Genomic DNA, 16,263 nt, shown 5'->3' with positions numbered 1-16,263 from the left:
TATAACTCCTTTCTACACACTGTCTATGTGGAGATGAGTACTCTTGCAAGGATAGCAACTAAAACACTGGTTTCTCAAATGAGGAGTCTAATCTAGAAATATCACACCTGACAATATCAGTAGGAGCAACATCAGTAGGGGAGGCTTGAAGAGTTACAAAAAATATTTTTGTAAGCAATGGGTGTTGGTCTCTTCTCTCAACTAACTAGTGATAGGACGAGAGAAAATGGCCTCAAGTTGCACCAGGGGAGGTTTAGATTGGATATCAGGAAAAGTTTCTTCACTGAGAGAGTGGTCAAGCATTGGAACAGGCTGCCCAGGGAGGTGGTGGAGTCACCATCACTGGAAGTGTTCAAAAAATGTGTGGACGTGGCGCTTCAGGACATGGTTTAGGGGGCATGGTGGTGTTGAGTTAATGGTTGGACTTGATGATCTTGAAGGTCCTTTCCAACCTTAATGATTCCGTGAATGTTATGGATGATGACTTGGGTCTTGTTGGGCAGAACGTCAACTACTGCAGTGAGATTCATCTTGACTACCCTATAACTTGTCCCAATACAGCAGCTCAGATCTGCTTGGTGAATCTTGGGTGGTTTCTATACTCTTCCTATCTTCCAGTATAATCCTTCATAATGACCCAAAGCTTTTGCTTGCAGTTCACAAGCAAAAAATGGCTATTTTTCTGAATGGGCAGAATAGAGACCATTTTGTCCTGAATAAATAAGGCCTTTCAGAAACCAGGTACATGGAAGTGAATACAGTTTTCAAAGCACACAGCAAGAATTTCAGGTAAGTTCCTAGAAAAAAACGTGGCTACAGAGGATCTCATGAAGGCTTGGCTCTTCATTTCTCCAAGTTGATTGCACAGGAAGACAGTTTTTATTGGCACATATTCTAGGGGGCAAAGGTTCAGACATTGAATTTACACAGCACAATCTTATCTCTTATTAACAAAAACAAGGTACATCACTGATACAGAGGGAGAAATGGGTAGAGACAAGTCAAAATAGCTGGCTGGTAAAGAACGGAGCTGAAGGACAAATCATCCTCGTTCAATTTAAGGCAGCAGTTCAAGGTCATAAAACAGTTGTAGAATAGTTAAATCACATGAAGGCAAGGATCTTACACTGGGGGGGGTCAAATCTGGCAACAAAAATCTGCATTATCTACAATCTGTATCAGTAAGCCCTCCTGTTCATTATGTTTTTTATAGAAAAAAAGGATTTTTCTTAGCTAAAGAACAAAGGATCAAAATGGATGTTCCAGCAAAAGATAGGAAGTATAGACCAGTAGACCGCACTATCTTTTTGTCCAAGGACAGACTATGTGGGCACAGCATGAGACCCAGCAACTTCAAAGTAAAACACAGAAGATCTGGAGACAGACTAAGCCACGCAGAGGACAGACTAGTATTTATCTCAGCTGTCTGATTTTATGATACAGACTAGAAAATTAGTTTGTTTACATGCATTAAAAAGTTCTTATGACTAAAAAGTACTTTAGAGAGACTCCAACCATCTCCATGCCCCTCCCAAGAATAAAAATGTGTCTTGTTAAGATGGTGAAGATTTTGAACACAGTTTAGCTTCCATCTGAGAAGCAGACTGCCTAAATGTTTTAGCCTTTAAGTGCCCATCATCTGTTCTGATGAAATATATCAGAAATGCATTGCTTTAAAGCTTCCCTATATAGCAGAAGCACCATGACCTTTTTCTCTGGTAACAGAAAATACAACTGCAGTATCGCCCACAGCTATCTTTAAGCACAGAGGTTATCTAGAGAACAGATTCATGAGTTCTGAAAGACCGTCTACATTTTGAGAGCACTGTATCTGTCAGTAAAACTCCAGTAAACTAGTTGCCCTGGATGTCAAAAGGAGGTCCCCCACAGACACTTACTAAACTCTTACAGAATTTCAAGAAGGCAAAAGCATGTATATTTAAAAAATACCTGCCTGTGCAACCAACCTTCAACAGCCCAGATGTGATCACAGATGTAGCCTGGCACATGGCACCATGTACTTTTTCACCGTTGTGTTTTGATCTGCAGGCCTGAACAAGTTCTAGAACCTACTACAAGAGAGATACGCCCTTGCAAATCAGGAAAACGAAGAGCCCCCCATAACCTTCATTATGCCAAGGGAAAAGGTTTGACTTCCAAGGGTTTAAAACCCCTGTCAGCCCTGTTAAATATTTCACCACTAAACATTTTCTGTAGAGAAGATCTGTCTGTATTAGTCAGCTGCCTCAAAGACGTGGGTTAAAAATCCTCAAAGCTGTCAATAATTCAAATGACAAGGGCCCTGGTATTGTTAATGGTTTTGACCTAACAAGCCAAGGAACTTCACACATATGGTAATATAATGGAAATGTTGAATTCTGAAAGTTAAGACATAAGAACCAGTCTCTCAATTACATTTAACTCCAGTTTGCAGATAAACAGGTTTCCCCAAAACTGTTTGGGGATGTTTTGCAGATAAAAGTGAGTAATTTCCTATTTCCCCAGAAACTTCCTATTGTAAAAGATATCATTGGAAGGACAGCTAAAAGACCATGGGAGATAATGAACAGGAAACAAACTGAACTGGAAGGATTACCCAGATGACAGGGAGCCCAAGATGACTAGGTATGCTGGGTAATGAAGACTCAAATGCTCAAAATGGGCCAAGTGGTCTCCAGAGGAAACACAGCAAGGTACTCAGTCTGTCACAGCTGTTTGTGGCCTGACCAGAGCAGGAGATTAGTGGCCTGGTAAGAATGCTCGTCATCACTGGCACTTCTTCCCAGACATTCCTAAGGTCTATAAAAAGAGAAGGCGGCTAAACTGATTGCCTTCATGCAAGATATAATACCATGGGGAGCAAGGAATCTCCTCTGAATTCTTCCAAATATAGTGTATTCCTGGTTTTCATACAGCAAAGCACAGCACCACAGAGGACATACACTATCATATTTTTTTATTTCCCAGTGAAAAACAGCTACACAGCATCCACTGCTGGCAGCCAGGCTTGTTTAAAGGCTAAACCTTCACTTCATTGTTACAAAGCTTCCCCAAGAATCTGAAAAGGCAATTTACCACCCGAGTCAGCAAATTTCATATTTTCAAGTACGACACCAGCAGAGCCTGAGAGTCTGTACCTAACAGTGGTCGTGGGGCTGCTATATCTTTCTGGAATAACTTTTAGCCAGCCAGCTGCTTGGAAGCCTCTCTATTTTTCATTGTGAGATGCATTTTCTTTTCCAATACAATTGATGGAAAGTCTTAGAGCAGAGTCCAAGGTGATGCTTTGTTTCTCAGTGGCAGTATCTACCTATTTTTTCCAAGCATTAAGTCTGCAGTCTCACTTCGCTGTTCCCTGGAGGTCCAGCTGTACCTAGTCCTGGCACATGCAGATTCAGAGAAGCAATGAGACACTGAATCTTCAGTATCTACCTATGGAGGAGAAGAAATCTAGTATTTAAATCTGTCTCCCAAGACAGATTCTCCCAAGGAAATTGTTGGAAAAATTTTTCCGCACACCATTTTTTCCGATCTTGAATACAAAGCAGACAGATACAGAACACATGCATTCCACATAGCTACTGCTAACCAAAAATCTCTACATATGCAAGTATGTATCCATCATGGAATATGAACGTGGATAAGCATCAAAAGGAAAAGTCAGATTTACACAGTAAATTAAGAAACAGGCAGCAAATCAGGGTGACAAATGTTGAAATCTATTTTTCCTGAGCTATTCTAAAGTTTTAAGAGTACAGTCAGTGTTATGGTAATTTTCACATTGCTTAGCAATTAATGGGTAGCTTTGCGTACAATAGCCTATAACCGTATTTAAACAATAAGCCTAATTTTCAAATAGATCCAGGCATCCTTTAAGAGTACATATTTTCTTTATAAAAAAATATTTAGACTTAGAAAGGTAAACTTTATTAATACACATTTTTGCTGCATTGTCTACCATCCAGCTGCTTTTTTTAAAAGTAAAACATGTAATAAAAATTTGCACTATTTTGTTCAACTATCCAGTTGTTCAGTTCCATTTTTTCATCCTGCAAGGTGTCAAACACTAAATAAGCCAGGACCTATCATTAGCAAAAGATATTTAATAGAAGTAACCGCTAAACCTTTTCTGTCTTTGAAACTGAATTAGAGATACTGTAAGTGTCCCAAGACAAATTACTACAGAACTGAAACACTGCACTGAAAGTATCAGGATTATATTCTCAGTCCTACCAGTATTTCTCATAGTGGCTGAATATTGCTATACCAAAATACACCACACACTGGCCCCTTTTTTTGTAAATGTGTCATAATTAATATAGTCCTAAACTCATACTGAACCTTAGTTACTACTTAGGAAAGACTAAGCAGTGACAACATCCATTTTAAGCAGTATTTCTTTTCACCCTGCTAAATAAAGCACAAAAAGCAACAGCTTATCTTTTAAACTACCTAACATGTGACCTTATATCAAATTTTAACAGATTTTATGTAACAAGCTCGTAAGAACTAAGGGGGTATGATCCTGATTAAGTACATACTTTTTTAAAGGGTAAGAGAACAGCACTAAACACTTAGCAGTAGACTGATTCTCGAAAAACAGAAGTTCTCTTTTTATTAGCAGAATAAGCAAAGGACAAGTGGCACAGAGACTAAGTATACTTTCTTTCAAATACACTTAATCATTTCCTTGTGAGATATTCCTTATTAAAAACAAGTTAGAAAGAGTGTTTTGCATTAATCTGACAGATTTCTGTTTTGGACTCACATTTTAAACCTGAATGGACTAGTTGTTTTATTTGGCTATTTGCCTATTTTAGAGAGACATCAAAAGAAAAAAAAGCCACTCTCAATTGCTGCAGTTTAGACTGGTTTTAAAAATTGAGACAAATAACAGCCATTTGATGTAGTAATTCTATGAATTATCAATTTGCTCTTCAATAATCTGAATTGATGCTAAAAGCATATGATAAAATTAAGTCAAAACCTATTTATAGTATTTCTCCCAACCCAATTCCCCAAAATCACCTGGAATGGAACACCTACTAATGGAATATGACACCAATTAAACTGGGATAAGAAAAGCTCTCCCTTTTTGGTTCTCCGGTGCAAAAGCCAAACGGAATATAATGCTTATTTTGCATGCAGCTGATATCTACCAGTCTGGTAGTTCTGGTAATTCTTGCCAGCTCCTTCATATGAATCCCATCTAGCCATATAATTAATTTGTTGATTTGTTTAATTTTAGTTAGAGCCTAATTCATGAGCAGGTTAATTTATCTGGTTTTAATAAGCTTTTACTCTATCTAGCAAATATAGTGCAGACTTTAAATTGCGAAGACCACGCTAATTCTACTATTCCAAAGCCCAAAATGAAGTTTTATTTCTTTCTTACCACAAACTTCACAACATGCATCCTCCTTTCCAATATGCTTCACAAAACACAAGAGACATACAGGAATCAGGGCTGGCCTCAGGAGCACTCAGAGACCCTGTCTGGGACCTTAGGAGCTCCTTCGCTGCGCCAAGCAGAAGACAGCAGCTGATGTGCAATGACCAGAGCACACCAGGTCTGCAACCTCCAGTTACGACAGACCTGAGTGGTGACACACAATGACCCTAATCAGTAGGGCCTGTGGCACCTGTTTCATGGTCAAGAGCACCCACTCTGGCAGAAGTTGCCTTTCCAGGCAGGAAAAATGGGACTTGATAAGTACAGGAACCAGGTCTGAGGGCTAAGGAAGGAGTTGCAGGCATAAGGCTCCATGTCTAAGTGTTTTTTTCATAGGGCACTTGCAACCAGCATCCCTTTCTAGCAGTCTGGCTATTGTCAGCCAACTGTAACAGTGGGAAAATTTCAAGGATTTTAGCACAATGAAAGCTGTCACTTGGAGAAGTATCATATCCCTTTTCCAGTGTTGCTACAATTTTAAAAATGCAGTAAACAATGGAATAATAGTAACTTTCATTTTAAAAAGCTGAGGAAAGCAGTCTTTGGTTTGGTAGATACCAGCAAAAAGTTATTTTTTCTTATAGCCTTTGACTTATCTGGAAGTACGTACTTTTATATACTTCTGGAGGTACATAAAATGTGTTTTTCATCAAAAGCAGACAAAACTAGGATAAAAGAATCCAGAGCTCTCTACCGGAGGTGAAGTATTCGTGTTGAAGGGCAGAATCCATGCTGTTCCTTCATAAACACTGATCTATTCACTTTCTCAAATACAGATCCACAGAGACTTTCTAAGGTTTTAAATAGTTCCCCCAGCATACATCATTGCCCACCAGCAATAAATGCTATGGTTCTTCACTTATTCATGTTTTCATAAAAATAAATACCTGTTTCAATTTAAAAGGTTGTCCCTTCTTTTTGAAATTATTGAATTTGAGTTAGAGGGATGAATGTTTGCTTAGTTCTAAAAGCAGACCTAAATTCTTGAATGAGTTTAGGTTTATGTAGAAACAATTACAGAAATGACGAGTTTAGCTGTGAGAAACCTTCATTCTTTAAGCCCCAAGCAACAAGTTTACTGTTAGTCCTACAACTGCATTCTCCAACCCAGCAATTCGAACTCCTGCTTTCTGCCACAAAGATTTCTGCTACTAAAGATACATCCATCCTTGGTAATCACATATAAAGTAATTATAAAATAATCTGTAATATATGACCTGCATGTATTACACTCTTTTCATCCTGATCACTTATCCAAGACTGAAGGTTAGAAAAATCTTACACATTCTAGAATGCTGTTTATGAAAATTCAAGGTTTAGTTTCCCATTTCAACATCAGTAAAGCTAGCGATTATTTGTATGTCAAGCTGAAAGATTAGTGAGCATTTACACAGTACTTAATGAACCATATACATAAGTAAACAGAAATCTGACATTGTTGGTATCTATGTAGTTTCTTTATCAGTATAAACACATGAAATTTTATTCCAATTCATACTGTTTCTTACCATCCCTATCATAGTCACTGATCAAAGTGTGCTTTAGGCTTTAAAATATTTCAGAGTATGGTCAAGAGCCCTAGGTACATAACACAAGTAGTACCTCAATCATCCATAGATGCTCTGTGTATATTGAAAGGTACCTAAATTAATTTTTTTATAGAAATCTGAATCATAAACAATCAGATGTTTTAAAAGATTAAAGAAAAATCAAGCTATTTTCCATTTAATAATGCTATCTGCAATGCCAGGAATGAAAGCTAACCACCACCTTTAGAATCGTTTTATTAGAAGTAGTAGAAGCTTACTTTATATTACGAAGATTTTCCTCTCTGATTTACAGGAAGACCAAAGAATTATATATTAAAATTGAGTATTTAGAGACAAGTAAATTGAAACAAAAAGTTGTGGGTTTCAGGAGTGGGATTTGGTAACAAAAATTACCAGAAAACAGTTCCTAAGAGCTGGTGAAGCTTCCCTTCTCAAAAGCAGCATACAAAACAAACTTGATTACCATTAAAGATTTTATAAGTAGTTACACTTCATGTTCCTCTGAAGCTCTGAGAAAAAAAAGCTGGAATTTGAGTCTCTTGGTATAATTTTAAAGTAATCTTTAAAATATTATATTCTAACTGCACTTTGGAATAGTTTTGTACTGTTATCAATCATTATATTAGAAACAGCCTTGATCAAGTTATTCTCCTGTACTAGAGCTGTATTTCACAATCAGAATTTGTGCCAATCTGGTATGTGGGGGAAAAAAAAGCACTCAACAGGAATGAAAGCACACTATAAAAAGAAAAATTATATAATATAAAAAAAAAGATACAAAGGGTTTTGTCCTTTACAATTCAACCAGCAGCTTTAGTCCATTCTAGAAACAAGAAGCATTGGTACAAGTGTCTTGGGAAAAAATTGCACGCTTTTTGTTAAATAAATGTATTTTAGAGGTTCTATGAGACTGCTTGTATAGTCTTGTTCTTCAGTTTTCTGCGAGTGTTAACGATCATTTACAATCTATCCTGTAGCTTTCTCTACAACACTTCTTTCTACTCCTCTGAACACTGTTTTATTTCAAAATACCTCTACAAAACTTATGGGGAAATAGCGTATGATGTCACAATAGCTTAATCATCCAATTGTATGGTCCTTTGAAATATTCTATAACTCTTAGAATTAGACTAAGATCTACATGATTAAAAAGTAAGTAACAAGAACTAGCCATGAATAAAAGTCAGTTTACAGCTGCTCAAAAACAACCCAGCCCCCACCCTAAGGTAATTTTTAAAATACCTGATGCAGAGACCGTAATCTAACCAACGTATTACCAGAAAGCAGTGACAACACTTGCATATATATATTGCATACAAACCCATGGGCTTTTAAGGAGTTGAAGATTTTTGACAGAATTCAAGACATTTATTATCATGAATCTTACTGTTCTATCATGGATGAATAATAAATATTAACATGATCCTTCTGCTTTCATAGTGGGTACTAGCTCTACTAGTCCATGCTCTTTATCAAATACTCTTGAATATGAGGATATGTAAAGGTCAAAATAGAGCAAGTTCTGTGCTTTTCTTCCTTTTCCCTTTTAATCCTTTTGGTTTGCACCACCTCAGTTTAGACAGTATCACCAGGAAGCCATTCAAAAATAATTCACCACTGCCGTGAATGCCAGCCAGACATATTTCATGGAACGCATCTCAGTTGCATCAAGATTTGTTAGATTAACAATGTACTACAGAAAAAAAAAAATTCTACTAGGGAAACAAGTTAACTTTAGTACTTGTATAAGAAATGGCCGATATAGCATCCCCATCATCAGAAGCTAAAGCTCCATCAGTTACTGTAGACAGCAACAAAAACCAGATGAACCAGTGGCTAGAAGCACTGGGTAACAGGATCAGTTATATTAGTACTATAGTGGTAAACTACAAAGCTAAAGTTTCAGAGAAAGAAAAATCCAAATATTTTGCTTTTAATAAACCAGGATAATGGTCAATAAAATATACTCTAAAAATGCACATTTTAACAAACATACCTCAACCTAAAGGAACAAAAATTAGAAGTATAAAATTAGAAGTTTTACCTGTTTTCTGTTATTTACCCTTTCCATTGTTCCTCTGAAATGCACAAGTATCATTGGCAATGTGTGCAGCTGAGTACCAAAATAAAGAATTCTCTTTGGAATAGTACAGAACACTTTTTAAATGTCTTTTTTCACAGTTAAAGTATTTTAAACCTTAGAATGAGAACAAGGAACTAAAACTTTAACTGTCTCAACTAATAGTTCTGATTAGAGTCCTGGAATCTCTTTTAGTCACAGACATCAACATTAATTTTGTACTTCTCCCCAACATGACTTGCATTTTAAATATTGCTTCCTAACATCAATCGTTTTCTTAGTCTGAAACACAAAGGGAAATAGCTGTAGTTTTAAATACATCATACATCGGAAAAAACACGTACTTACCAAGTGAACGTAAGGCACAAAGTATCCAAAAAGTGCAGCTGGGATCCCAAAAGCCCAAATTCGGTAACTGAGAACTCTGAAAACTGAGAAATTGCAAATCTTTTTTTCAGGAGGAAATCTGAACTTTCCCTTCTTTCCTCCCTCCTTGTCTTTGGCATTGGAAACAAGAGGTTTGTACGTAAAGCCAGCCAGGAACAGAATAAACAGAAGGATGCACAGGACTCTCAAGGTGTTGTATAGGCCAACAGAATCAATCAAAACTCTCAAGAGGAAGGGCAGTGACACGGTGAACAAGCTGCTGCCTGCAGTGACGATGCCATTCACTAGTCCAAGGCGTTTCTTGAAATAGTGCCCAAGAATGACCAAGGATGGCTGGTACGCAAATGAGCAGCCACAGGCAAATAAAATTCCATAGGTGAAATATAGCGGTTCAATGGTGCTAGACCAAAAAGAAAAAAAATCATTAGTGTTTTGTATAACACTACTCTCACATTCACCTACCATATGCAAGACAGTTTTTCAAGGAACTGACATATTTACAGAAGTGAATTAAGAGTTTGTATGTACTTATAGTTGAAATATACTGTGTCATCTTAACTCAGCAATTATTGTTTTCTTACACTGAAGATTTCCTAGAATTCACCAAACAGGCAAGAATGCAAAACTATATTTAATTACACCAAATAATGTGACTAAAAGAAAGTTTTAAAAATCATTTTCAGGGTGAATTAGACAAATATAATTTCAACCATCGCTGGGGTTTTGTTTTTTTCTTTTCCAAAGAAAGTTATATTGTTTTGATTTAGACATTTCTTCAATGTGCTAGCAGTTCAAACAATACTGAACATTCCTAATGAACCCAGAAAAATCAAGTATTTACATATTTTATTATGAAAATACAATAGCAAAAGTAGTAAACATTAATGAAAAATAAAACATAAAAATACTGTCAAGTTTTGGCAATATATTATGTTACTAGCAAGTTATAGACTTTAGGTATTCATTTTTTTAGACAGATAATAGCCTTTTTATTAAATATTCCAAATTCAGTCTTTTGATCCAGATATTGGATAGGCTAAGAAAGAAATAGGAAAAAACATTCATAAAGAATGAAACGTTTCCACTGATATTAAGGAGGATCTTCATCACAAGGTTCTCCACCATTACCATCTACCATACAAGTGAAAAGAAGCAGAGCCATTGTATTAGCTCACAAGCAGATATGTGACATTAAAAGATACTTGTGCAAGAAATCTTAACAGTATGAAGTAACAGTGTTAGTATAATCAATTAAATTAATATCGTAGTATTAATTAGTCAAAGAACACATTTTTTTTTTACATTTAGATGAAGGAGGCAATGTGTGAGATGTATTTATACAAGATTTCTGAGGTGGCACATGATTTTTTTTTTTTTTTTTACTACTATGTTTTCAATGAACCATGGGCTTTTTTCTGTCAGCTAACACCTGCTTTTAAAGTAGTTATAGAAAACCATTTGACCTGTTAGCCAATATATTAACTTTAAGGAGCATGAATACTTTATGTACTGCCTTTCATCACAGGATGCTACCTGCCAGCATCCCTCTATACTAAAATACACTCTGCAACCTTCCCATGAAATTACAGAAATTCTTAGAAAACAGTATTTGACTAACAAAGGTCTGACACTGATTTTGTGTATTATCATGAAAAGATTATTTGTGTAATATAATATTCTTGCTTTCTGTATTAACTATCAATTTCTAAAAGTGATTATACTGTTTTTTTAGTTTATAATCTAAAACTGATTACTGTTTCTGCTGGTAAACCAGCAGAAACAACATAAGAGGGAAAGACCAATTACCTTTATCAATGGAAAATACCCAAGAAAAACAAAAACAGAAGTTATAAAATGAGAGGAGAAACATAATACAATGAGGACAGAGAAGTCCTGCTTCTGGCTGTAGATTCATTCAAAGAGTTTACAGCATGGCATACATAGTAAAATGTTTTCCTGCATTACAAATACTCTTACATCTCAGCTTCCCAAGAGATAAAATTTATATTAAGAAATCAGTATGTAAGAAAAGCAGTAAATCATATTTACATTTATCTACTTTACAATATTTTACTTTTAGAACATCAGCTTCTATATCTGAACTACACTCCCTCAATTAACTGATAACATCATAGGCATAAACCATTTTTGTGTAACATCATAAAATACCAAGAATGCACATTAACACGGCATGTACTCTAGCAAGAACTTACCTCTCCTCTCAAAGTGCTCCTCAAATTCTAAAACAGAATTCAAACAAGCTAAAATATTTTTAAAGCCTTTACAAAATAACTTCCTTTTGCATGTCTCTTCTGTGCCCTTGTTCCATTGGATATCAGGGAAACAAAGATGACAGCATTTTGTTTCAAAGAAGAAAACATCTTTCCTTTATCAAGAGGTTTAATTTATAATAATGAGACTGTTTTAGTATTCACACACTATTGGGAAGCAATGAGGAAGAAAGACTTTTCCAAGATGCAATCTTTTACTTTTTACCTCGCAAGTTTCAAAACATATCAGGAAGTGGGGGTTTTTTGTTTGCTTGCTTTAGTAAAATGAGTTAAGCAAAATACTTGCACTTGGATTAACCAAAAAATAAAAATCAGAAACTTGCTCAAGTAACAAGAAAACAAAGCTCTCTTTTTCTCATAAGTTATTCCAAGAATAAATATAAACTCTCAGTACCCAAGACTAAACTACGTGTCTTCTGTTCCTGTAAATTTGTGGCTATGTCTTCACATTAGGGGACATATGCCCAAACTAGACATATTGGCTCAGGCATAGCACCACACAGCATAGATATTCATCCACCCAGATCACAGCCAGCTCACATCTGTCTGGTTCAGAGCACAGGCACAGAAAACATTTTCACAAGCCCGTCTATATAGACACATTTTCATTTACATAGGAAACTTCTGAATTTTGCTTTGGATTCTTCCTGTACTTATTCTGCTAAGTGTGGAAAAAGGGCGGACTGAGAACTAGAGGTAACTGTGGCTTATTCTTCTGCTAATTCTTACCCTATCTTAACTAATCAATTTCTGCTGATGACTAGAATAAGTAAATTTCCCGTTTCCTCATCTTCTACTGCGCACATCCAACAAACCAGCTGTTCATGAACGTCTTAGTATTTATTCTGCAAAAGGTACAGAAACGTACAAAATGAAGTGTCATCTGGAGGAAAAAACTCAACTACTGTTCAGTTTTTTTCACTAACAAAAAAGAACTGAGATTTTCTTAATAAAGCAAATAAGCCTAAGTATATGTCATTATACCAAGGTTTTCACTATCTTAGTGTTTGGCAATTGGACTAGTAATAGAAGAAAACATTAAATTTGGCTGAAACATTAACACCTTCCTGGAAGTCCTACTGCATATTTATCAACATTTAAACAGTGTTTTAAAAGACAATTAGGGGAGAGGAGACAAAAGCAATGTTTATGTACATGCTAAAACACAACATATATCAAGAAAATATACAAGAAGTTTATCACAGCCAATGTTGCTGATCTTATAGCATTAGTCTTGCTGTCAATACATTTCTACATAGTGGTTCCTGTTAAATAGGAAGTGCTGTTATCAGGTTATGTTTTTTTAATTACTTTTGAAGTTTAAAGTACCACTTGGAGTTTCCACAAGTCATAGTTTGAAAGACAAAAATGAAAACAAATAAAACAAGGCTTCTACTCTAACAGATAATATAAAGTAGCACTGCTTACTCCATATTGTGTCAATGAGACCATGTAAAATTGATAAAACACTCTGAATGTAAAGAAAATAATTTTTTACCTTACAAAAGAGCTTGAAAGGAGTCCAGCAAATCCTAGTGCAGCTCCAATAACAGCTACTTTTCGACAACCAAACAGGTCTGTGAATATGCTGACTATTGGAGAACAGAAGAAGACCATTCCCATAGAAAGAGAGTTCACCCATGCTGCAGAATAGAAAAAAGATGGCATGTTAGAAAACCAAGTGATTTCAGCTTTCAGCTACCATTTGTTTTAGTTCAGCAACATAAATTCATAGATAAAAGTGAAACAATTGGGTAACTTTTAAAAATATTTAAATACCTTTTAAAATATATTTACTTAACATGGTAAAAATTAGAAGTCTGACCAAGTTATATAATCAACTAATTTAGACTTTATCAGCTCAAGGAATGCAAGCAGCTACAGAAGTTATTACTTTTTAAAAAAAACACCCCACCACAAGTATTCCTCCAGTGAGTAAGCTAGTATGGAAACTGATGACTACACCATTAAAGATTTCTTTGAGGCTCCATATCCATTCTGGTGTCAATTAGCACATTTCATTTAATTTAATTCTAGACTTCACTGACTTTAAACAGCTAGGTTTGCTGAAAAAAATTAACAAAATTTAACTTAATTACATACATCCAGATCTTACAAACATTGAGTAAACAAACATCAACTGGCTTTTATACTGTAATATAAAGTGTGTTTTTTATTCCAAGTGTACAAAAAAAGTCTTAAAATAATTTAGAAGAGAATTTGATTCATTTAAAATTAAAATTCACCTTTCTGCTTCACTCCATACAGGTGTTCAGAACCACATCATTTACCTGCTATCATCTAATCATTCTTCCAAATATGCGATACTGATGTTACACCCAAGAGTTCTCCCAGGACATAAAGGTAAATCAAGCTGTTGTAACACAACAGTTACAACAAATATATTCAGGTGGGTAAATGCCCCCATCTATTTGGAAAAAAAAAAAATGGTCTAAGCAGATAATGGAAAAAGCTGCTGATGCAAGATGCATTGTAAAAAATATTTTAAATTTTTTTTAATTGTATAGAAGATGAAAGACCTCTTTCAACCTGGAATGGTTTAAGTCTGTGTAACTGGAATTTTGTTTAGAGTATCTTTCTTAAAGACATAGTTAAATAATTGTGATCCAGTGATAAGGACAACTGAAACTATCTGAAAAAATATAACCAAGAGACCTAATGAAGAATATTTGCAAGTATATCTATCAGTAGCAAGACTTAGAAGTAGTGTTGTTAAAGCTCCAATGAGCCCTATGCATTAATAAAGATTCCATTGTGCAAGGCACTAAAAAAAGCAGAGCAAAACAAACAAGCAGAGAAAAAAATTGTTTCTTGAAAGAGTTTACAATGTAAACGAAAGACAAAAGAGAACAGATGGTTAGAGAAAAACAGAAATAAGTGCACAACAGATAAAGGGCAACAATGATCTCAATGAACCATGACCTAACATGTTTGGGGTGGGGGTGGGGATGTTATGGGGGTTTTTTGAGATGTGATAAATATAATGGCATTTCAAGACACAATTTGAAGAAGAGTGAGGTACTATTATGGATGTTTGCTGCATTTCTCGGGTTTCACTAACCCAGACAAGATAGCACTGCCAGACTTGCACCTCTGCAGCAGAAACATGAGCTGTATGAAGGGAGAGCAAGAAGGACTAGGAAGAACAAGGACCCCATGATGCTGACTGAAAGGCAAAGACCAAATTTATGAACGGTCTGTCCTTTTCTTCCTCTGCCATCAAAGAAGGCTCAAATGCACCTTGGATGTGGCAAGAGGTGACTTAGAGATCTGTCCCACGTTCAAGCCCAGAGGGCTTCTGATGTTGCAAGATAGCATTGTACTGACTACAATTTGTAAGCTGGAGTCAGAGGGAATAAATGCTCTCACAGCCTGGAGACCAGCCAGTTGCAAAGCTTCTAAGAAGTCCAATTTCCACAAGACTTCTCATCTTTTTACTTACCTTTCTCAGAGTAAGCTATATAAAGACCCTGCAGTTCTGCTACCCAAAGGAAACTGCAAACACTAGAAGGTAGAATGCCCATGGCTTCCTGTCACCTCTACCCACCCCATCCCCTCAAATAAATGGTAGCTCCACCATCACCAACAGTCCTCAGCACCTCTGCATGACTTGCAGGGTAGCACTAAGACTCAGAGTACCTTTGCCACCTGGTATGTCTGCAAGGCCAAGAGAAAAGGCGGGTAAAACTCGAGAAGTGGACATCACAAGACTCACTGTCGTCAGATTCACAGTGGTATGAAGATACCAAGGAATGGCTGAACTTCATGCCAACCTTCCTGCCTAGGTATGAGAAGACACAAAGGCAACTGTGGCACTAGACAAGCCCACAGTAGGTTACTGGTTATGGGAATCTAATCTCACATGGACAGGTACATGCACCCCACTCATGGAGACAAACAGGTAAAGAAACTGGGCAACTGAAATGGAGTTCAAGTAGCTTGTATAAAGTCAGGCTAAATTATTTCAGAACCACAAATAGAGTCCAGCAGTCCTAATTTCCAGTTATCACAGTCTATGATTAAAGTAGCATTCTCCTTAGTGTAATCAAATAGTTTACAGCACTTTTTAATGGCTTATAGAGCTATTAAAATAACTGGTATATAAAAGCCTGAAGTGAAAACATTCAGCTCATATTACATTCAATTAACATGCTGACTTTGTCTCTTGATAATTCCAGGTACAAATGAAAGAAATATGCCTTTCTTATCACTTGATTCTCTCTTCTTGTTATAACAATGAGAGGGAAAGCCTAAAAGAAAGTTTCCCACTAGTTTTCAACACAGCAAACAGTTAAGAGGAAGGACAATAGTCTTATCTGAAGCATTTCAGAATAACACCATGGTTAAACCACAGAAGTGGGAGCCCATGCTCTACCGCTTATCTACCAAATGGAAACTGAAGCCCTTTAACTTACAACTTGAAGTTAACACGAGGCTCTTGGGTCCTACAGAAATGCAAGTTAAAGAGATGTTGTCAGCATG

At 36.1% G+C, this 16,263-nt stretch overlaps 1 protein-coding gene across 1 annotated transcript in view; it reads right to left on the bottom strand.

Annotated features, from left to right (window-relative positions):
• The window catches only part of SLC16A10 (solute carrier family 16 member 10), a gene marked incomplete at both ends in the record, with an annotated part of 72,846 nt that overhangs the window by 15,898 nt on the left and 40,685 nt on the right, over positions 1-16,263 (bottom strand). The window contains 2 exons of the mRNA XM_081998672.1: positions 9,431-9,869; positions 13,259-13,403. Coding sequence (XP_081854798.1) covers positions 9,431-9,869; positions 13,259-13,403 — 584 coding nt within the window. The remainder of the gene's footprint in view (positions 1-9,430; positions 9,870-13,258; positions 13,404-16,263) is intronic.

Source organism: Phaethon aethereus, assembly GCF_964289735.1.
Source record: "Phaethon aethereus genome assembly, chromosome: 3".
NCBI classification, from domain to species: Eukaryota; Metazoa; Chordata; class Aves; order Phaethontiformes; family Phaethontidae; genus Phaethon; species Phaethon aethereus.
Note: the sequence above shows the minus strand (reverse complement) of the source record. Positions and strands in the feature narration are given on the sequence as shown.